This window comes from Pipra filicauda, unplaced genomic scaffold, assembly GCF_003945595.2.
Source record: "Pipra filicauda isolate LSUMZ 115617 unplaced genomic scaffold, ASM394559v2 scaffold151_size3305965_pilon, whole genome shotgun sequence".
NCBI classification, from domain to species: Eukaryota; Metazoa; Chordata; class Aves; order Passeriformes; family Pipridae; genus Pipra; species Pipra filicauda.
In genome coordinates, this window is record NW_024104007.1 from 1,566,693 (window position 1) to 1,590,163 (window position 23,471).

General features: G+C 40.7%; 1 protein-coding gene across 1 annotated transcript in view; it reads right to left on the minus strand.

The window, feature by feature from the left end:
* BRF1 (BRF1 RNA polymerase III transcription initiation factor subunit) overlaps nt 1-23,471 on the minus strand; it is a 171,004-nt gene that overhangs the window by 33,172 nt on the left and 114,361 nt on the right. The window contains exons 12-15 of the mRNA XM_027716641.2: nt 14,931-14,992; nt 12,623-12,704; nt 12,470-12,525; nt 10,368-10,624 (exon numbers count right to left, since the gene is read on the minus strand). Of these exons, the coding sequence (XP_027572442.1) occupies nt 10,368-10,624; nt 12,470-12,525; nt 12,623-12,704; nt 14,931-14,992 (457 nt within the window). The remainder of the gene's footprint in view (nt 1-10,367; nt 10,625-12,469; nt 12,526-12,622; nt 12,705-14,930; nt 14,993-23,471) is intronic.

Genomic DNA, 23,471 nt, shown 5'->3' on the forward strand with positions numbered 1-23,471 from the left:
CCTTCAGGCACAGAATTAACCCTTGCATTGACTTACTGAAGCCCAGACTGGACTCTGGTCCCATCTCTGTCTCCAAGAACTCCAAGTAGCCGATGTTGCCTTGTAATAGCCAGTCATATGTTTTAAACTACCCTGATTTCTGTCTTGCTTCTATTCATCTAATAAATTGATTCACTGTTGACTTTAATCTCCGTTATTAATTCATCAGATGACTGACTGATTCAACTACAGCTTTAATCTGACGATTATCTCACTAAACTTGAGCAAAAGAGGTTTCAGTTATGATTCCAAATTATTTTGTTTCTTTATTGTTCCATGATAAAATCACTGCAGAAGTGTGCAAAGCCATTTTTCTATTAAAACTACTATGTTACCCCTGTAGACAGGCAAAGATAACCTTACAAAATAAATACGTCAGCCACTTCATTCCACTTTCAAATCTGTATGCATGTCCTTCATACTTCAGATTAAATATCTCAAACCACTCAGATTAAATATGTTGATAACTTCTTTAAAGAACACTGTGCTGTAACAGCATATATTTCTTTCACATAAATACCACATCTAAACCTGTTTCTGAATAAAGAGATGACAGACTACTGAGTACACGTCTGGCACTGCTATTCTGTATGTGGCCTGAGAGTGCTCTCCATGTCCAAGCATCTTCCAGTGCTCCAGTTCAGCAAGGTTACACTCACCTCTGAGGATCAACAAAAATTTCAAGTCTATTGCACCACATCACTTGGGTTGTAATAGCCTCACTGTATCCTTTCCTTCCCAGCTATCACAGTTCTGCTTGATGGAAAGATTTCAAATTGTCTAGGTTTTGAGAGCTGCTGAGCCAAGCAATGCCTTGGAAGAGCGCTCAGGGCAAGAGGTTCTCCACTGGCATGTGCACTTGGGAGATGGATGGCAGTTCCTGAGGTCCATAGATGCTGTACTCTGTACCTTCCTATTTGACCTCTGTGGCAGCACAAATTTCTATTCAAGTGTGAAACATGGAGGGAGAGTAAAATGCATGTAAAAGTTAGTGGTTTCCTCCCATCATACTTTGTAGGTCACAAGGAGGAGGTCTGTAGGAGAGAAAAGAAGAGTATGAGCTGCTCTAGAGCAGGTCAGGAAGTGTCCTTGGTTCCTGCATATCCTAAACACAGCAATGGGTTTGTTCAATGTATCCTCATGTTGCACTGGAGGAAGGGGAAAATGCTGGGCAGAGGTTTCTGACTCACAATAAATTGCAAATTCAACAACAGAAGAAAAAGTTAAATTTGCTGCATATATCTTCCAAGACCACATTTAGAAGTTATCTCAGAATGTTTCATCCCATATTTAGTAACAACCACAGCAAGGTAAAATTGAAGTCAGTGAGTGCACCAGAAGCATCATCGGGTAATGGAACAGCACTTAAAAAAATGACTAAGTTACAGCACACTGGCCAATTTTAAAACTAATTATGTAGATCCTGCTAAATATTATGTGAACAAAAAGTACTTCAAGTTTTGCAACAAACTGCTGTAACTTTCCAGTACTTTACCCAGCTATGGTGAAAGAACTGCACTCAGAACCACACAATAGCTGCCAGTCATCGAGTCTGGAAGTGCCTGCACACAGCAAGGAACAAGAAGCTTCATGTGACTGCTCTGCCAGCTTGGGTATTAGCCTTGGTAAAATAATGTATGCCATACTGCAGTGAGGAAAAGTTAACTTTTTGTTTGTTTTGTTCCTTTTCCTTCAACATTTTACAAATATTCGCTGAAAACTCAACTCAACTGGCAAATCTAAAACACATCAGAGTTGGTTTATACTAGAAAAATGAGCAGACATACACTGTGAAGATCAACAAGAAGACCCTGCTGGGAAAAGGGTAAAAGGAAAATCAATTCAGAAACCAAGCATTTTCCACCCGTGAAAAAAAAAAAAAGATAAAAAGAAAAAATAAATCAGAAAAATCTACAGACTGAGAACGAGCATTTCACAGTGCTGAAGTCCCCTCAGCCATGACAGCAGGACGTGCACCTCCAGGGTTTGATAACAAGACATATCACACTTCCAATTTTTTTTGTTTCTTCCCACTCCCCTCACCCCCACAACACATATAACTGGTTTTGCTAACACGATACAAAGTTCAGGAGACTGCACATACATATTTATATTAAGTCTCCCATTAGAGCCACTGGGTGTAATTTGGAAGAAAAAAAAGCTCGCAGAGACTTTTCTTATAACCAACCTAAAAATGAGAACATAGATAAACAAGGAGCTGGCAATCCAACTGTCACACAAAATTATCTTCTGGGCTGAAATTGCTCTTTTTTGGTCTTAAAACGCACGACAAATTCGGTCACCAAAATCCCCTCTGCATTTTTGTGCTGCCCAGTCGACCTCCCCAGGAATCCGACAAGGAGATGATTTTCTTGAGTGGGAGGCAGAAAAGCAATAACCAATTTATACTAAACAAACAAGAAGGCTGCTGTAAAAATAAGGAGACTTGACCTGGGTCTGGGCCACGAGGTCGAGCCGGATCAATGCCTTTTTAGTTTTAAATTGAAGGCATTCTAATAGTTTGGGGAAAATGGAACCAAGAACTGGATTTGGCAGATGCTTGTTATTGCTGAAACACACACACAACCCTAGATGTGTCCTCACTCAATCTTAAAGGGTTTCTCTCTCTCTCTTTCTCTTTCTCAAAGGCTCTCGTAAGTCCCAATAAATGACACCTCAGGAACACTCCTCTGCAGTCCCAGCAGACCATGCTCCTTTATCCTTACACTAAACTAAATCCTGACAACATTAAAAATCTTTACTATAAAATTGGAAAGCTCTTAACCAATGATGTACAACTGGAGATGATTTGTGGCATCACTGAACTTAAAAAAATCGGTAAAGGTCACATCAAGAAGACTTCTTTACATTATTTCCCCTATCATTAAGGTATCCAGGGGCATTTTTCTCCAATTATATTTTAGAGAGTGACGATACAGGTGAGTTAATTGTCATACTGAAATTCTGGCATGTTATTCCAATATTCAGAAACTACTGAATTCCAAACTGGAATTTTATAGGAAGAATACTCCATTTTAGTAACACAACAAGCTAGAAAATCTTTAATTTTGTTTCTCTTGACTCACTGGCAGAACAGGGGGAAATGAATTCACCTCCTGCAGAAGGAAGGAAAGGATTGAGGGACGAAGGAATGAGATTTTTAGTACCCTCACCCTAAAGAACCAATACTGCTCGACAAAAAAGTCTGAGATGCTGGAATTACTGCTGGAATGATAACGGAATGAGTGGCAGAAGCAGCTCCTGCAGCAGGCTGGGGATGCAAGCTGTGCCAGGCAATGGCTGGAGAGGAGCTCCTTTCCCAATGGTGCAGAGCACAGCCATTCAAAACACTATCCATACATGTTTCAGAGTTTAATGCAGATGTATTTTCAGGGGTATCAAGCCCGACAGATGTGAAATAAAAATGCTATTGTATCAGGGGAACTGATCTTCAAAATAGCTTGAGTAATCAGAATAAACATCAAATCCTGACAAACACCTGCCAGCTTCTGGAGGGGCACATTTGGGGGACTGTTGTGGGTTTTTTGGTTCAGATTTTTTTGGGAAAAAAAAATTATTTCTTTCCCTATTTTTCTGTCCTATCTCAGTATTAAGAGAAATTAATTTGAGGGCAAAAGGATAACCTGCCACATCATGCCCTGGATCATGTGCTGGTTCCTGCCTCCTCAGTCTCTCAGTGGCATTTGCTTAACTTCACATCCTCTCTGGGATGTGGTGTTATATGCAGAAGCAATGTTTTTTTCCTCCTGTGCCCTCACTTACTGAAGAAGGAAAGGCTGCTGGTCATCACAGTTCAGCGTTCAGAAGTTAAAAACCCCACATACTCATTTTAAAACATGTTGGGTCAGATCCATTTCTTTCCTGTTCTTGCCTCTGATTTATCTCTTTATTACAAAAGGCTTCTTAGCTCATAGGAACAGCAGCAACTCGCAGCATTAGCCAGGTTACAACACTACAGGCTTTAGCAGATCCACTCCTCAAATCAACTGTGAACAAGTAAACGCATGTGTCAGCTCCTTTCAAGGTCATTCAGGAAGCTCTCCCCCAAACAGCTAACTTTAATAAGGAGATGCATGACTTGAAAAGCAGAACCTTGGAAGCCTTGAATTCATTTTTTCTTGGCTTTGCTTTTTGTAAATAAAATACTAAACATAATTTGTACGAGCCTGTCCCTCTAAAAGTTACAAGACTGGAAAATACTGGTAAGATTTATTTGAAGTGGAGGTACTTATCAAATGTCACCGTTTTCCTGTTCAAAATGACTAATCATTTTGATTAACCTTTGATTTAAATGATTATATACCACAGCAAAGCAAAAACACACATAAAATTACACTCCTAAGAAACTCTCAAAGAGCAGATCACATAAGAAAACAGTTATGTCAAAGTGGTTAGAAAATGTATTCACCACGTACACAATATTCAGACCAAAAGCTGACTCCACACACTCCACAGGAAGGCTCCCACCACATGAACATTCATACCCAGGAATCACAGTCTAGTCTGAATCCTGCAGCCAACAAGAGATTGCTTCCAGAGGAAACTCCAAAAATACCAACCAAATAATAATTAAGCTATAGAAGAAACTCCCAACTACCATCTCAGCAACTACTCCCAGTATCTTCCATAAGGAATTTTATTCCAGCTGGGAAATTGGTGTTAGCACTTTAGTCACATATAAAGAGAAGGCCTAAAGCAGCACAAGACAAGAAATAAAAATTATTATCTCAGAGTAAATACACATGAATTCCAAACCCTGTAACAGACTTCAAAGCAGAGAGAGAAAAACAGGATATCGAAAGTAAATTAGACAAAGAGCTGAAGGCACTTCTGAGAAATAAAAATATATGGTGGAAAATTAAAGCATATAAAACCACTCTTAAGATCCCATCTCAAAAGGCCAATTTGCACAGAGAATGCATACCACCAAAGTGAGCATGGAAAAGACTCTCTTTCAAAGCTTCATATCCATCAAACATGACAGTTGGACTGGATGATCTTAAAGGTCTCTTACAACCTTCATGATTATAGGATTCTAACACAGGGATCTGTCCCCCTTCAGAAGCTCTGCTTCATCACAAATTGCCAACCTGTAGGACTGGCTGCAGACATCCATCAGCCCATCACACTCCACTGCACCAGCTGCAGTTGAGGAACTTTTAAGATACCCATTCCCAAATTTTTAAACTATTACCGCAATATCATTTTTCCTAACAAAAAAGATTCTGAACCAACAACTCTCTTGATATAGTCAATCAAAAGTGCTCTAACCTTAATAATCACTTGGGTCTAACCAATACAAAGGTTTTGAAGACACCCAGAAATCCCTCAGATTATTCAAGCTGAGCTTTGTTTTGCGCTGTTTTGGATTGACCTGAGTGATGTGGAAAACATGAGCTGACGCTCCTCCCCTCCACAAACACCACTCTAGTAATATAAAACAAATTAATCGTACTGTTCACAGAATTTGGTTTGGGTTATGTCCCCCTCCTGCAACACTGTCACCAAAACTAATCTGGCAAAGCCAATGACATCAAAACAACCTCCTACCTTGAGGAGTATCCTGGACACCAGAAAGGGCCAACTATAAACAAGGATGGAAGCTGGAGGAGCCAGCTGAAGGCCCCTTACTGTTTCCCCAGGCTCCCTTGGCAGCGTGGCTGTCAGGCTCCTCCAAAGCACCAAGATTAGTCTTCTCCCCATATTTTCCCCTCCAGGGAAATGTGGTTCCCGTTAGAGCCAAGAAAACAGCAAGTAATTTATCAGGGTAAATGAGATGCCGAATGCTAGGCTGTAGGAAAGCATCACATACATTCTCCCTAACAAAAAAGGAGATTTTTTCAGTTGTGACGCCCATTTGAAAAGTCAATAAAAATGTAGCTGGAGCAGATGTTAAATGAAAAAGTGCATCCTGGAGCAAGAACTTGAGCAGCAGAACAAGTCCCTGGTGCTGAAGGCGCACGGTTCCCAATACCCAGATCCCACGGCTCTAAAGCACAGGTGGAGCCATGCACCAATGTGTACTAGCAAAACGGAAAGTCAGTCAATACAAGTGAGAGCATGGAGAGAATCTGGAGGCGAATTTCTAAGTCTAATCAGATCTGAGACCTCCTCCAAGGGCTTCTGTCATACTCATAGCAGGCATGATTTGGTTGGCTATTATATATTCGTACGGTTCCATTCAGAACAACCTTGTTTCATTACAGCGGATTCCACTGTGCTTCACAGTCCTGCTTCATTTCTTCCAAGGCAAATTCTTCAGGAGATTAACCTGACATATTTAGTCCTCTGATAATAGATCCTGTCTTTTCTGATATCATTACCAATTTCAAGCACATAGCAAGAAACGGGCTTAAAATTTCTTAAAAGTAGTGACTTGAAAGCTTTCTTGTTCCCACATTTTCTTGGTACAACACATTTCACTTTACATGTAATGTAAGATTCAGCTCAAGTAAATATAAAATAAATTATTAAGCTTCTAACCAAAAGCTTCCAGTCCTAAAAACCCTTTTTATTGAATTTGAAGTGCTCCAGTGCATGGCACAGCTCTAATTGTAGTTCAGATTTTAAGTAGCTTGAAGTGGTTATTGTTCTTTTCTCAGAGTTCAACATATTATTCTTATGCTTCATATGCACAGAAGACATTAGTGAAGATAAACTGTGCAACTGGTAATTGAAATCAGAGTTGAAACATCTATTATGGTAACATACACTGTGCCACATCTTCAACATACTGAGAATGAAAAGGCTTTTGCATATGAAGCACCAGTCGTGACACTCACTGGAACAAAAATGCATTAAGAAATGGAATGAAATACATTTACACAACATAAAATTTCCTAAAATTACTTACATTATCATTACTAGTCTTCTGCCATCTTGACAGATATAATAAGTATAGCCTCAGTTTAATTCTGAGAGATGTGTCTGAGGAAAGTACAGCTTTTTCTAAAGCTCAAAAAGTTCATGTCAAAACCCCAGTTTGCTTCTGAAAATACTGATGTCCATAATATCTACCCACCTAAACAGGAGAAACCTGCATGATCTTTGGAAGAATTATTTGAAAGTACCTTCCTAACAAAACTGCAGAAAATACCACACATTTCTTACATTTCAAAATCAGGATTTTTTTATGAAATAAGATGTAGATAAAACTATATCTCCTTTGGAATCCAAATAACCATTAAGTGATTATAGTAGCAACAAAGCTCTAATAAAAGGGCCACCAACTGAAAGACTTATCCAGTTTAAGCTTGCTCCTGGGACCATGCCTAGCATTCCAGCTCTTTATAAATTTCTTGCAAATCAACAACTTTTTACAAGACTGTAAAATCTGCTTATCGTTAACACATCAGGAAACAAATGCTTTTCCAATATTTTAACTGATGAACACTGTAACTGCTACTTTATGTTATATTAAAAAAAGAAAAAACACCCAGATATTGCACCATGTCTGGTTGGGGTAACCAATTTTTTATGGATATCTAAAGTCCTCTGTGTGGAAGTAACAACACAGAGTATTTTATAGCAAGGGATAATTAGAAAGATGGACATGAAGATGAACTTCCTATTTCCAGGGTGCTACACACTGCATATGAAGATGATTCTAAGACATGTGACAAACCTGACTGCATCATCTGTCCAAACCTGGTGTGCAAATAAAATGGCTTGCAAACGGAAAGCAATAAAGATATTTATTTATCTCTCTCTATAAAAAATACACTTTCCTAATTTTATACCTTTACAGAAGTGCTGCTTTCATCACCAAGAATGAGTATTCTTTTCCTATCCTGTAACTTGGTACTCCTTGTACTGTCACCTTCTAACTGTGATCAGGACTAAAACAAGAACTCCTTAAAATCAGACTACAACTCTGATAAACTGAATGACCAGCTCAAAGCCTGTTATTCATATGGTGCTAGTGCAGTCAATGCAGCTTACTAAATATTTAAGATATATAAAGGTAAACACGCAGGACTGGCAATCACTACACATCAAAACTAGAGATGATCTTTAAGGTCCCTTCCAACCCAAACCATCTGATTTTTTTCTCTGTAAATGGCTCGTGGAAAAATATACATCAGGTACTTCACTCATTATTCTAATGATCAATGTTCAGGGGTTTTATTATTATTAATTGCACATAAATTACCATGATTTTTGTATCCCGGGGAAAATATTTAGCCATTCACTTCTCAGAGGAACAATGCTGAACAAAGGTGATGAAAGCTCAGCACATAAGAACAATGCAGAACACGCAAATTTATGCATGCCATTTAAAAGGCATGGCATTTAGACTACTAGCAAAAAAAATCAAAAGTATGTAATAAATCTTTAATTGTAAAAAAACCCCAAACTAATGTTTGCCAAGTCCTTGATAACATTTAAGCATGAACACTGCCTACTTCAGGAGTGCAAAATCTTCTTAACTCACTTATCTGCATATACGCTCAACCTCCTCTGAAGTGTTCTGCTGCAAAATTCATTGTATCCGAGATCTGCTAATCATCATCAGGAAACTCTGTTATGCATCTTAAGGACGTACTTTAGGCTCTCAAGAGGAAAAATAAACACGTTTTATTAGCTGCTTTTGGAAAATACTGATTTGTATTTATTTAGAAACCTTTTCAAGTTGCACCACTGTTAAATTAAATATTTATGGCATGATTTTCCAAGGAGTTTAACACCTGTTAAGAGTTTAACATGCTGACTTCAACAGGATTTCCAGGGGCCCAGCATTTCTGTAAACCTCAGAAGTGACAAGGTTGGGATGCAGCAAAGCAGCTCGAGATGGATGTCACTGCTGAGCTCTGAAATGCAACCAGGATCCTGCCCAGCCCCTATTTCCCATCCAGCACTGCATTTCTGACAACAGAATTAGCCATAGTTTCCTAGAAATGCCAGAAATACCACTCATTAATACCTGTAAACTGAAAATAAAGCATAAGCTAAATGCTGTTAAGTTAATCTCCGATGCATCTTCCCTGTCCTTGACTAGCGGAAAACTTACATGCTTGGATCATACACCACCACTGAGCAGCAACTGTAGAGACTAAAATCCACAGTGTGACAAGAACTGGAAAGCAAAGCTATTGATATTGAGAGTGAGAAGTTGAATAAGGATGAAGACAAAAACAGAGAATAAAGAAGAAAATATGTCTGATACACTGCAAAAACCTGTATCCTGGTGACAGTGGGGCCAGTGGCTTTGGCATTTGGCTTCTCAGCCAAAACTGAAGCCTGTATCTCTGGCCTTGCTGTGAAGTCAAAACAAGGGGTTAGGTTCACTAATCCTTATTTTGCTTAGCTTCTGAGAGACTTACATTTACAATCCTTCCCAGTTTCATGTTTTCAGGTATCCCACGTATCCCATCCTTTCTTTATTTCTCACACCTTAGAGGTGATTGCCCTCCTGCCCTTCCTGGTCCTTTACCCATTTGCAACAAGTGCCTAAATCTGAACTACAGTGCAAAGACATCAATTTATATTTCAGAATTAAATACCAAAATTTCCTTGTGGGGTTTGGCCTATAATTCTGGAAGCAAAAAAAAATGTTATCTTTTAGGCAGTAAATAAATAAGTAACATCTAAGTAAGAAATTACTATACATCAAAATGATTTGAATGAAGATCAACGTGATTTCATAAACTTAGGACAGATAAAATAGTTGAATATTGAAGATTGGACACATCAATCTCCTTATACACTTTACAGCACACTATAAATCTGCCCAGCAAGCTGAATATTTTACTCATTAAAACAGGAGCTTTCATGGCACTATAAAATATTTTGAATAGAGACCAGAAAACCAACAAGCATATTTACTGTAAAGCTTTATATTTGTGTCATCAATTAACACCAAAAGTTTGGAAAAAACCTAAAATAAAAGCTAATCAAAGCAGCTAGCTGTCAAAACAGATGGGAACTGTATTTTTCAAATCAAGCAAAAAGCCAAAGCTTTCGAACATTTAGTGTTGCGTCAGCTGATACAGACAACTTAAAGGAAGGACAGCAAATGTCAGGATTTTATGAAGAAAAGGTGTCCCTGACTTAATGATTCACATTTATGAATTTCCATTGATTTTTTTTTTTTTTTGGCTTCAGGATGATTAACTCCACACCAAAGCAGACCTCTGAAAGCTGAACTATAAATAAGGTGTCGCCATGACACTGCAGGCAAAATAAATAAAAACAGAGCCCCAACATTATTTCAGCCTCAAACAAATGTTTCAGTCCCTACATTGTCTGGCTCAGAAAGATACATAGACAGTCTCACAGACAGAGATATAAATGAACGATTGCAGTACCTTTTTCCCACACTGTTAACAGGGTTGGCTATATTCCTATTGGCAATAGATTTTCTTCTTGACAGCTTCTTGGTGTTGGGGCTGTCATCAGTGTTGTCATCCTCTTTCTTTGTTGTGTTACTTCCTTTGCTGTTCAGGTCCCTTAGCACATTATAATTAATTTTACTTGAGATTTTCTTCTGTTCTAACATCTTTTCAATTGCCTCTCCTGCTGTGCTGGCTTGAATTGGCTCCCGCTTCTTTGCAGATTTCTTTGGCTTAATTAAAATATAAAATTAGTGATGTAGATACAAACAAAGTTTCCATGAAGCAGAGGGGCGAGTTACAGGGCAGCAGTCCTGGCTCAGGTGCTGCTGAGGTGGGGATGCAGGTGACATGCCCAGGCTAAGCCAGCACTCCCTCTCCTGCCACTCAACGGGACCAAAGCATTTCTTTTCTCTGAGAGATAAATGTTTGCTTTTTTGCCAAATGCCCAGTGTATTACAAATTCTTTACTTAGTATCTGCAATGCTGCCAGAGAAGGAGGATGGGCCATTTCTCATGCATGGAAAAAAAAAAAGGGGGGGAGGAGTGAACTCCTGTTACAGGAATAGGGACCCTGATAGCATTACCCAGCATGGAAATAAAGAATTTCCCCTGCTAAAACTGCCTTTAGAGTGAAGCTGGGTCACGACTCCCCTAAGCACTGACAACTCTGCATCGAAGCTGCAACACTGGTTTATATCAAGTCTGAAAGCGGCGTGGGAAAGCATCTACCCAACTCCTCCTCCTCCCTGGAAAAGGCCAAGAACATGAGCAGCAGCTTTCTAAGCATGGACTGGCATTAACACCGACGGATAGGGAAGCAGAAGGCTGCAGACACACGGGCACTGCGGCAACGTCACCGACAAGTGCCTTTCCCAGGCACGGGCTGCGGGGGCTGACGCTGCACAGAGCCAGGCAACGAGAAATGACACCAGAGAACATTTCCAGCCATGTCCCATGCCTGGGTAGGTACAAAAAAAAAAAAAAAACCACCCCAGAATCTCTGTTTCTCATTTGGCGTTTTCCTTTTCAAAGGAAGGTTTTAACACCAAGCTCTGCAGGAGATTTATTTTTTAATGGATAATAGCCCCTCTGTTTACCTACATGGGTCAAGTGCTACCTTGAAACTGGAAAGCACCACATTAATCAAGTTCTACTCGAGCTGTCAGAAACAATACAGGGTTAGAGAAAAACTCCTGTGTTGTCCGAACAAAAAAGTGGGTGTTTGGGCTACTTGGCGGTGCCAACGAGTTATACAATTTTGAAAATTGCTGGTAGACTGCCACGTCTGCGTGAGCTCAGGATGAATGAGAAACTCTGAAGTATAAAACACTGTTTCATTGTCTGGTTTTGTTTTTATTGTTGAAATACCTAAGGGAAGCAGGAAACTCTGTCTTTCGCATTAGTCGGAAAAAAAGATAGAGGATATATGCACTAAAAACTAACATGGATTTTAGCTGCATGTGGACGATTTGACTTGTCACTTGCTCAATTACACAAAATACTAATGTTGTAAATCGTGAATATACGGCCAATTAGGCTGTTTAAACTGCTAAACATGGAGACAGGACATGCCATTTGTTAACATAACTGTCGCATTCTTTATGAAAGGTAGAACAAAATACTCCTTCAAGTGACTGCAACAAGGATCTGTTCAGTTCTTCATAAAGAAATCATTATTGTAAGAGCAAAGAAAGCCACTGAAGTTATGGCAAGTACAAACAAATTCCCCATGCACAGGTTAAAAAAAAAATTAGGCATGTCTTAAGACCTGTATTTTAATAAGCAAGCAATTAGAACAGCAATCATAAATGCAAAGAGCTAGCTCTGACTTTGACATGCACAGAATTTTCTCATAATAGCAATTTAAAAACAAAATTTTGGGCGAGAAAGTGTTTTACTCACCACCTGAAAAAATATAGCTTTGTAATTCAATAACAGCTAGAGATACAATAGCTTTTGCTCGTTCAGTGGTGACCTGTACCAGTATGCCCATAATCCTACAGGGAGCTGATCAGCAGATGTCATGAATTTCCAGAACATTTTCAAACAGACACAATTAACGCACAGTTTAATACCTTGTGTTCCTTATAAATCCCAAGTTCTTTCTCTTTTGCTATTCTTGCTTCCTTTTCTGAAAGACGACAAAAGGGTAACCAGCATGAAGATTATACAGACTGCATATTTCAGCAACACCAGCCAAAAGGAGAATTTCAGTCCTACATACTTACCTTTTTGTTCCTTCAAATAATCTGCATTTTCTTTCATCCACAGCTCTGCTTTTATCTGAGCTTCTGCTTCGTTAAGTATATACTAAAAGACAAAACAAGTTTATCTACTTTCAGAAATCAAATCGAAAACCATAAAGCAAAACTGAACTGAAAAACGACTGGCAAGGTCAATTCATATTCCATTTTAAAAAATACATTAATAAAAGAAAACATGAGTGAGATGTGACAATCAGAGAGCAGTTCTGGTAACTTCTAAAGCTGGCAAAAGCAACAACCTGTTTTCAAAAAACAGTGCTTGGTTTCCAAACTATGACGGGGTGACCAAAAACCATCCAGGACTCATTGTACGTGGTCTGTAATTAACCAAAAACGATCCCGGGTTTATGATCTTTTTCAGATGATACGAGAGGTTATTATGACAATATGGTTGTCTGCAAGTAATTCTGTGTGTTGATGGTGGTCTGTAATTCAAAACAGAGTGGGAACCATTGCCCTGTGCGACCAAAACAGAAACATGTGTCTTCTGGGTAGGTTTCTGCCAAGGTTTAGGCAGAGTTACTGAGATTATTAGTTCAATGGCCACATCTGTGTGAAGGAAACCAGCTTAGATTGCTGGAGCGTTAGTCCTCTAGATTTTAGAGAGTTGGGTTCAGTAACCACATCCAGGCTTATTTGCAGTTAACTCCACTTAGTCTCAGTAACATCATTAGTGAGAATGGAGCTGTAAAATGCATCTAGGACTATTCAGATGAATCACAGAAATAAATAAAGAGATAGGTAGCAATTACTTAATTGTAAATTACTTAAATGTAAAAGTTAACCCAGTATTTAGCTCAAATATCAATGAAACAAAAGTCAATGCTGTTTGGGAGTGAAGAGTTTCTGCAGAACAAAGACAAATTAGGCCATCCGTCATGAACAAGACACTTTAATTTTAAGCAGTGCACCCAAGACTTGTAAAACGATGTTTAAGTGCAAGAAAACAATTCGAGATTTCTCCATCTTTTGGGCCTGAACATTTGAGATTTTCTCCAAGTAAAATGTACATCTAGGATTTCACAAGAAAAATAACTCTAGTCAAATTAAACTAATGCAGGCAGGAGTCCTTCCTGCAAACAAGGGAGGGCAAACAAGGCGAGCAAATGGCTGTGCAAGTCCTGGTTTATAAGACCAATATTTTTACTCTTTCATCTGCTTCTATTAAAAGTGGACCATAATAGTAAAACCCACTTCTTCCTAGCTCAGTTATTCATCCTGCTTAGGCTTTCAGAGAGTTCATAATCTTGGGCTCACAGTATTACAGTCTATTGCCATAGAAATGAACATGAAGTCATAAAAGCAGAGTTATGACCTCATCACAGAGCCTAGGAAGAGGAGAAAATGTGCTTGTTCTTCCCCTGTGATTGTTTAAATTATGGACTGGCTATAGTGGAAAACTTTAGCATTCCCACTCCCTCCATTCCGCATCCACTCCAATCATGAGACACTGAAGCCCAACCCAGCAAGCCCCACTTCACAGCTACAGTCAATTCATCACCAGCAACGTTTTAGAGACCAGTAACCCTTGTGCAACCTCATCACTCTCAGTGACTTTGCACCCCAAAAGGAGTTTTTAGCATTGCCATTATCTGTTCCAATGACACTGTAAACCAGAGTGGTGGCTGGAGAGGGCGTTAGGCTCAGCATCAGGAGAGCTGGACTGTCATGTGTCCAAGCACTGACCTGCTCTGTGGCATCCAACAAGCCATTTTCCACAGTCATGTGTCTGTCCTGCTCAGGCTAAATGGTAACGGGTGTTTTTTGCTGCCACACAAATAATAATATATCCAGAAAACATTAGAGAAATCTTTGGAAGGACACAGAAGCTGTACATGCTGGTTTTACAGTTTGGTTTCCATGGCAGCCTCCTATGCTGAATATATCTTATTAAATAATCTCATTAAATATAGCTATCTAATAATCTTCTTAAATATATCTAATTAAATAATGAATTTAGAGCTACACCAAACTTTTAAAAGTCCTCCTTTAGAATAAAAGACATTCTAAAACTTAATTATTCCAGAATGCTAAGAGCAAGCAGCAGCAGCAGTCCCACATATGTGTATTTATATATAACTTGGGCAAGGAACAACAAATTCATGCGTTTGCATGAGCATCAGTTTTGCTCTCAGATCACTGAAATCGCTCAAACCCCTCTACAGATCAGAGAGAAGAGGCAGCTGAAGGGAGAGGATAAACCAGGTAAGAACCATTTTGTCTTTCCCAGACATCCAGACGCGGAGACACTCGGGACAAGAGGGCACCTTACCCGATCTATTTCACTGTCATCGATCCCACTCAGATCTAATTCGCCATCTCCTGTATTCTCACCTACAGAAAAGAACACATTTTAATCAGCCACGTGTTTGCTCAAAATTCATCACAACTCAAGTTTTCTATAGTAATGTAACACTCCAGGATTGTCCTTCAGAGGTTTGCATCCTTCCACCTTCATCCAGGAGGTTTAATGTGTTGCTGAGTATTTTCAGCATGGAGGTACACGAAAGCACAAATTCACCACACTGAATTAATTTGGAATTCGGGAATCAGCACAGTCTTCTTCAGTGCTAAAAATCTGCCAGAGACTTCCAGTCATCTTTTTTCCCCCCATTTTAATTTACAGCTACAAATGTTCAGAAGGAAGCTGAGGAAACCATTTTAAAAGATGACCATTTTTCTTTCAACATAACAAGAATTTCTCTGTCAGAGCCTATAGGTCAGTAATTTTTCCGTAAATTATGACTTAGAAAATATCTTCTGTTTTCAGAGAAGCAGCACTGACCACTGAATAACACATCATGCCGACAGTCACATGATGGCTTTCTTCTCCACTTTCTGTAATTACAATTTCACTGCAATTTTGGTAGTTTGGTAGTTATTAAGACTTCTGAAAACAAATTTTTAAATATTCTGTCCATTAAAAAGCATAACAGCACAGAACTGAGGCCTAATTTGGGACTGGCACAGTGTACAGCAGCAAAACCTGATTTCCCACATCACATTAGAGTACTGTAGTAATACACTATTAATGTATCCAGGTAGAGAAGAAAACAAATTATTCAACAAAGACTTATGCTGGGGAATGAAACAATCTTCTTGGTCATCTCCATTACATCTTACAAAGATCAAACAAGAGATGACCTAACCAGTTTACTTGCAGAAAAAAAAAAGGTAAACAAATTAAGTTTCAACAATCTGCAATAACAAATTAAAACCAAAATGGTGCAGATCAGCTTGACATCTTCACAATTCCCACTCCCCAGTACTGGTGATGTGCCTTCCCACAAACCAAGATCTTTGAATGGTTTGAATCCCCAGCCTGGTGCTCCTGCACAGCTCTGGACCAGTGGAGGGGGATGGCAGCAGCAGTTCTTTGATCCAACAGCAGCCAATGGCAACCAAACAGTAAAACAAGCAAAGGTTGGAAATACAAGCACTCCCAGAAGATGCAAACAATGCTCTGCTTGGTAAAACTCAGGAGTTTAAACCAGTTGCCTGAAGTACATGAAATCACAGGGTTGTGAATCCAACCAAAACACCTCATTAGGGATAGAGGCTGAGCTTCCTGAGGTGGTGCAAAGGGTCTGGATGCTCAACTCAACAGACACTGACTGGTATCAGACACTGAGTGCTTACAAATGTCTTTTCAAAATCCACCTTAAACAACCAACAGAAAGTTTTAAACTTTCCACACCAAGTCATAAGCAAAATGGGTTTTACCTCCAAAAAAATGCCAAGTCACAAGGAACAGCATAGAATCATAGAATGATAAAATCATAGAATGGGTTGGGTTGGAAGACCATCTCATTCCAAACCCTTGCCATGGGCAGGGACACCTTCCACTAGACTAGGCTGGTCAAAGCCCCATCCAGCCTGGCCTTGAACACTTCCAGGGATGGGGCATCCACAGCTCCTTTGGGCAACCTGTTCCAGTGTTTCACTACCCTCAAAGTAAAGAATTTCTTTCTAATATCCAATCTCAAACCTCTATCAGTTTAAAACCATGCCTCATTGTCCTGTCACTCCAGGCCCTTGTAAAAAGTCCCTCTCCAGCTCTCTTTAGGTACTGAAAAGGCCGCATTTAGCTCACCTGAAGCCTTCTCCTCCAGGCTGAACAATCTTAATTCTCTTAGCCTTTTCTCACAGGAAAGGTGCTCCAGCCCTCCATAACACTACACTTGGATTTTTTTCCTAAGATTGTCTCATAAATGCAATACCAACTTTACCAATTCAGATAATGTGGTGCTAATATGACCAAAAAGGCCTTAAGGAACATTTCTCATCGCTGTTATACTTAGAAATTAATTGCACGTTAGTCCCAGGCACCAGATTTACTTTACAACCTCTTTCCCCCAAAATACCTTAAAAGTGTAAAAGATTTTATAACAACTATCTAATTGATCAGTACACATGCTTTTCTTCTGGTCTGATCTCTATATAGTGCAGTAAGAGCAGAACTTTCTGCAGCAGTGCCAGCAGCTCCTCATGCAGGCACCCCACTACCAGCCAGGCTGGGATGCAACCACAGGACATGGCCAAGCACTCCCTGGCTTGGAAGGACAGAAAGGAAAAGCAAGGTGACAAAATACACACCTGTGGTTTGCTACCTTTTAATATAATTCACTGGAATTTTTTTTTTGAAAAGCATAATCATGCAAAGCGTGGAGAGGAATCACCCACAGGAGTGCAGGGTATTCTGGAAAATAGCACTGCACATCTCTCCTGCCGGAGCTGAGATCCCAATTTTCAGTTTGGTTTACCTGCGCAAATACAGGATTTATTTTTCTTCCATATTCGTTGCACCAGGTAAACTGAGCTGTCCACACCCTCTGCACAGGCTTGGAATTAGGGACAAAGAAAAAGGGAGCCAACCTTGAAAATCATTATTAAGTTCTGAAAATCATAGGTTAGAAAACCAAAATTTGGAAGTGGTGACAGAACTGCTCAACTTCACATAAAATTGATCTCAATATTATTTGTTATAAAAACTGCCAAAGCATCTTATATATCCCACTGAAATCAAGCTGCCACTGCTTTTCATCATTATACACCTTGCTCTTCCTATACCCTGCTATATTTTTGGATCAGAGGTTTAAAATTTAATGTGTCACAGTACAGTAGGTGTCTGTTCCCTTACACAGCCCTAACATGCCAGACTGAAAATGATGTAATTTCAGGCACCATGAACAATTTCACTTGTCATTTCAAATATAACTTGTTACCGAAATAGGTGCTAGTTTTTCTCATTGCATCAATTAGCAACAGGGATGGAAAACTCATTCTCCAACTGGTAAACTGTAGAGAAGAATCCAGAAGTTACATGTAATAAGCATTTCTTAGACCCCATAACAGCAGCGGAGGGAGTAATTGCAGGATATCCCTCTGCCTGCAAGTTGTCCTTTGTCCTGCCAAAGCGATAGGCATTCATTAAATGGGTTTTTCAGAAGAGAAGGTGCCTTCAAATCCTTAGTTTAATGCTTTAGCTGAGGAAAAAAAATTTGTTTTGTTACAGAACGCCAATTCAAAACATAACACATCAATTTTGATAAGAAAATTTCCATGGCAATCGTTTCCAACAGGAGTAGACCCTACCTGTCACAAAAATCCGTCTGCTTGATGCTATACCAGCTCACTGCAGGGCATGGAAACTAAACCCCTTGCTTTTTTATATACCAGAAAAATCTTCCCAGCTGCTAAACTTCTCAAAACAATTTCTAAATGATCATTTTCTCTTTTAATAAAAGGGTCAAAATGAAACATTCGATGAAATGAAAACACAGATGTGGCCAGCATCTGGTCCAGCCTCTTAAAAGCTTATTTAAAAGCAGTAGCATCACGTGGCACAGCTCTGAGACATCACAGATTTCTTCTGTTAAGGAAAACAACCACTTTACTGCAGGGCACAGGCAAAAAAATAAGTTGGGCATTAAAAACAACACCCCTCCCACCCTCCCCTACAAATCCAGTTGTTAAATGAAAGGACCATCAGGAAGAGTGCAAAGCAAGACAGCGAGGACCAGCATACTCCATCCTCACCCAACATCTCTGTAGCAAGCAGAAGAGGACAGGCACTTCTAGAGCTTTCCATCAAGGTACTGAATCAGCCCCATTCATAACACTTAAAACCATCAATCACCCCAGCCACCTCCCCAAATATTTAAAAATAAACTCTCCCCCAAAGCCCTCTCTTTACAGCCTTTTAATGTCTTTCCAAGTGACTCCAGTAGACACGAGGGCTACAATCAGACACTGGGGATTAGGTTTGTAAACCTGTAGGATTATTTACTGTTCTTGTCATTACTAAATGCACACTAAACCCTCTTTTAACACACCGTCTCCCCCACTCCCTACCTCTGTGCAGCTAGTTAAATGTATACACAGCACACTATTATGGGGATTTATTACAGAAGAATCATTCCAGCCGATATATTTTAAACCCCACATTTTTAAAAACAGCCACATGAAGAATGTGTTTTTCTGTTTCTATTACAGGAGGCAGTACTATTTATTGCTCTGCCCAGATAAGAGGATTTCCTTACAGACAGAAATGGAGGCTGAACACTTCCCAGGAAATCCTCCAGAGCAGATATAATAGAAGGCACTTGGTGCTCTGGTCCCATGCAGCAAATATCCCTTCATCACACGATTTCATAGCCAAAAGAGTTGAAACAAAGAACCCTTCCACCTATTCAGCACAGCACCAGATGCTAAGTACTCCCAGTATTCAAGGAATACTTTGGGGCTAGAGCACAACAAACCCTGAAAAGAGTTGGGAGATGCTTTTTCAGCTACAAAAACTCTTAAGCAACAAACCTGAGCCCAGGTATCAGAAACAGTGGGATTGACTGCTGCTCTCCAGAGAGGGATTAAACCCAACAGGAGCCACAGAAAGCTCCTGCAGATCCTCACAGGGATCCAATGGGGTAGAAATACTTTACAGCCCAAACTGATGAGCAGTGCCTGTGCCACTTTGGGAGCTGCAAGGAGTGCGAAGGGAAGGAAGGTGGTAGCTTAGCATCAAAAAAGCCACTGCACAACTGTGCCAGAATATAACTGATTAGCTGATCAGAGGGGACACGAACCCATCTGGAAGGGAAAATAACTGATTTACCGAGGGGTGTGAAGAGTACAGTCATTAAAAGTGGGTAACTGGGAGGGGAGCGGCAGCGGCGCCAGGGAGACGAAGTGCAGTAGAGATCGGGGAGGGAAGAGAAGTGGATGTGAAAATGCTGCAGCAGCAGCAGCAGCAGTGTAGGATGAAGTACGAGGATTGATGGTGTGCAAATGAACACACCATGCACCAAGGCATGAGCACAGTCCGTGGGGCCGCACGAGCAGGTAACACTGCGAGTTTTATTAATATGGGGCTAGGAGCCTCCCTCTGGAGCAGGTTGGGAGGTTATCGTGGCAGTTTTAAGCTGTTGCCAACCTCACTGCTCCAGAGAAGGGACTTCTTTGTGCAATGCCAGCCCTCCCCGCCATGCTCCCATCCCACAGCATGCACCCCCCATGGCTGCCGAGGGCTCCCGTTCCCCCCCGCTCACTTCCGGCAGCATCATCGTGTGCCGTCACAGCAGAAATATTCCACAAAAACAACACGTAAGGACAGGGCAAAATTGATTGCACTTACTGACGAAATAAGGTCACAAAACACATGACGTATATGCTTGTATTTCAGTGAAAATGGTTTTTATTTTATTGGATCTGAAGCCACCTTGAAAATTACAGCCTATTCCTTCAAAGTGCCAAATCGACACCAGGATTTAGTCTGATGGTGTACAGACCACATGAGGCCACACATACAGCATAAAGATAAATGAAGTCTGTCACTTTATTATTTCCTTCTGCCAAGACAAGGTTAAGGGGTCCTCTCCAGCCAAAGCCAAGTTTCCAGCCTGCTAGTTCCTCAGAGAAAGCAAACACACCACACCATGCAGAGCAAGGCCCCGTCTTCCCAGAAACATTCATTCCTGCTGACGAGGGATGGTGGGAAGCATTGCCGGCCGGCGCCAGGCTGCCTGGCAGTGCCAGGGCACACAGCCTTGGCTCTGCAAAGTGCCCACTGGCCAGCTCCTCATACTTAGACTATAAAAAGTGTAGAGAGACAAAGCCCAAATGGGTGCAAATGAAAGGCAGAGAGGAAAAAGGTACGATTTAATGAAAACAAAGAAATTCCACATACTCTACTACTGTGGCTATGCAAGGTCAAAAGCAGGGATGTACAAACTCATCAGCTATTTCCTCACTCCTGTCTATGGAAAACAGGACCCTCTAACAAAGCAAAGCAAATTAAGAGCTGGGAGCAGCTCCAGCTGGTTTGCACTCACTGCATTGGGCTCATCCCCGTTGCTGTAGGCAGAAGGAGATTTTCCTACAAGATCAGGCCTTAACGCCGTGCAGAACTACAAACCCATCTTTATTAAGAGCCTGAGCCTATTTCCTCACACTGAGACTCAAGCTTCAGGTGCTACATGCGTCCTGCAGCAGCTGACTGAGACCCGACAGCCCTCCTGCCTCAGCCGCCGTCACACGGCAGTCGCAGAACAATTACCCCGTCACAGGAACAGAATTTCAAATTTGTGTGCTTAATGATATATGGGAATGAATTATGAGAAAAGCTTTTCCTGCAGTCAGTCGTCTCTCACAAAACTTTTATTAGATATTGAACATATTTTTTATAAATTAAATTTCCACTTCGGAAAAAATACCCCCAAACCACCAACCCTGCTGCTTTCCTGAGAGCACATCCACAGTGAAACAAATGCTATTGTTTCACCTCACAGCCCACAGAGGATCTAACCTAACCACATTCACATATTTCATATCCAGTTAAATGTTATACCTTTAAGACCACTCATCTAACAGACATGGAAACTTATTAACTTAAACTTGAAGCATCAGAAAAACAGTTAATCTCTCCATTCTTTCCGGAAATCCTCCCTGCAATATATATATATTTTTAAGCAGGTAGTACAAAAACAGTCCAGCAATAAAGAAAGCCTTTCTGATCTGAAGAGTTTTCTTGTCGTTCTTTTTTGAGCTCACAACCCTGCTGCCATGACTGAGGGGTGAGAGGACAGCTGCTCTGAACAGGATCAAAAAAGCTATTTTTTACTGATGAAACTAGTAACTATCAATGATCAACTGACCAATATTCACCCAGAAACACACTAACTACCACAAATGCCATTTTTCAGCGCCAAAGCCCAGAAGTGGTACAAGCTCCCAGGCAGAGACACAAGTCTTCTCCACCTTGTGACTTCTGCATCTGGGAATGACGAGACCAACCACGGTGCTCCTGCCAAAGGTGCCACACACTCACATCTCAGCCCGTGATCACACATTCATCCCCTCCTGCCTGAGCAGTTACAGACTTAAAACTTTTTAAAATGGAGACTATGAAGACAGACTTCCCCTACTCATTGCTCTTTTCCAGCCAATCACCAATTCCCTGCTGCATTTTCCTCTTTTGTCTTTTATGCTGTTCTTGGCATCTTTTTCCCCCTTTCCCTTCCCCCATCCTTCATTCTTTTTGGTGCCTTCTGGCCTGTATTTTCTGTGTTTTTTTAAATCTGTGCAGGGGGATCCAAGAGTAACAGTTTATATAAAGGGAGAGGCCAAGGGGAAGAACTGATCGGCATCTTAATCAGTTCCCCTCTCCAAACCCCACAAGGGCAGAGCTTGCTGCCGTTATCTCTTGCAGAGGGCAGGGGCTGTCCAACACCCTGGAGAGTCGACAGCAAAAGCAGCCAGGCTCAGATCCCACTCCAGCTCACTTTCCTCATACTGCCAGACCACTATGTAAAACAGCAAGAGCACTTTACACCCAAGCCAGCAGTAAAGGGAACAGCTGGCTTAATGTTTAAGTGCTGAAGCATCATTTCTGCAGCTCACTGGTGAAGCAGCCAGGTCTTGCCATGGGCACTAAATGCTCTGCTGTCTGTCCCTGCAAGCCTGGCCAGCACTCAGCCACCCCAGCAGAAGGACATATGTTTACTGAGAAGTAAATCTATTCCTGTACCCCACATCAACTAAAACACAATGGTGAGCTCTGCACTACAGAGAACTCAAAAGCAAATCCAAGAATTTTGCTTGGATTATTTTTATCTATGTTTTTTAAACTGTGAATCCACTTCTGTCCCACCAGGGAAAATTTTTTAATGTATACAGCCATATAAATACACAACATATACAACCTAATCTAGTGGGTGGTGTCCCAGCCCATGGCAGGGGATTTGGAACTAGATGATCTTTAAGGTTCCCTTCAAACCCAAACCATTCCATTATTATGTGACACTATGATATATACACAGACAGCTTTTAAGCTACAAAGACACAGGAAAAAATGAGGAGGCTTGAAATACAACATTTTAAGGCTAATTTGACTGACTGGAACTCAAAAGCAAAGTTAACTTACATTCCTAGAACACCACTGAAAAGTCATGGTTGGTTCAGACGTAGGCCCAAAAATTAGAGCAATTTTCCTTTAGCAGAAGCACAAATGGTTGAACCATCACAAGGAAATGCAAACCAGAGCCCAGCCTAACTCTGACATGTCTCTTGCCACATCAGAGTTACCACACTTACCCCCAGCCCCAGCTCCCCACCTGCAGGACAGGCACACGGGTTAGTGCTGGGCATTCAGAGGCCACAGACTCACTTCCTTGTTAATCTGGCCTGTGTCAGCTCTCCCATTAAAGCAACAGTCTTTCTCTTCCTTCCAGCACTGTGGCCTGGATCAAAGAGCTGCTCCACGTTAAAAACAGTCTACCAAAATAACTCACCCAGATGAGCAAGTAAGTGGAATGAG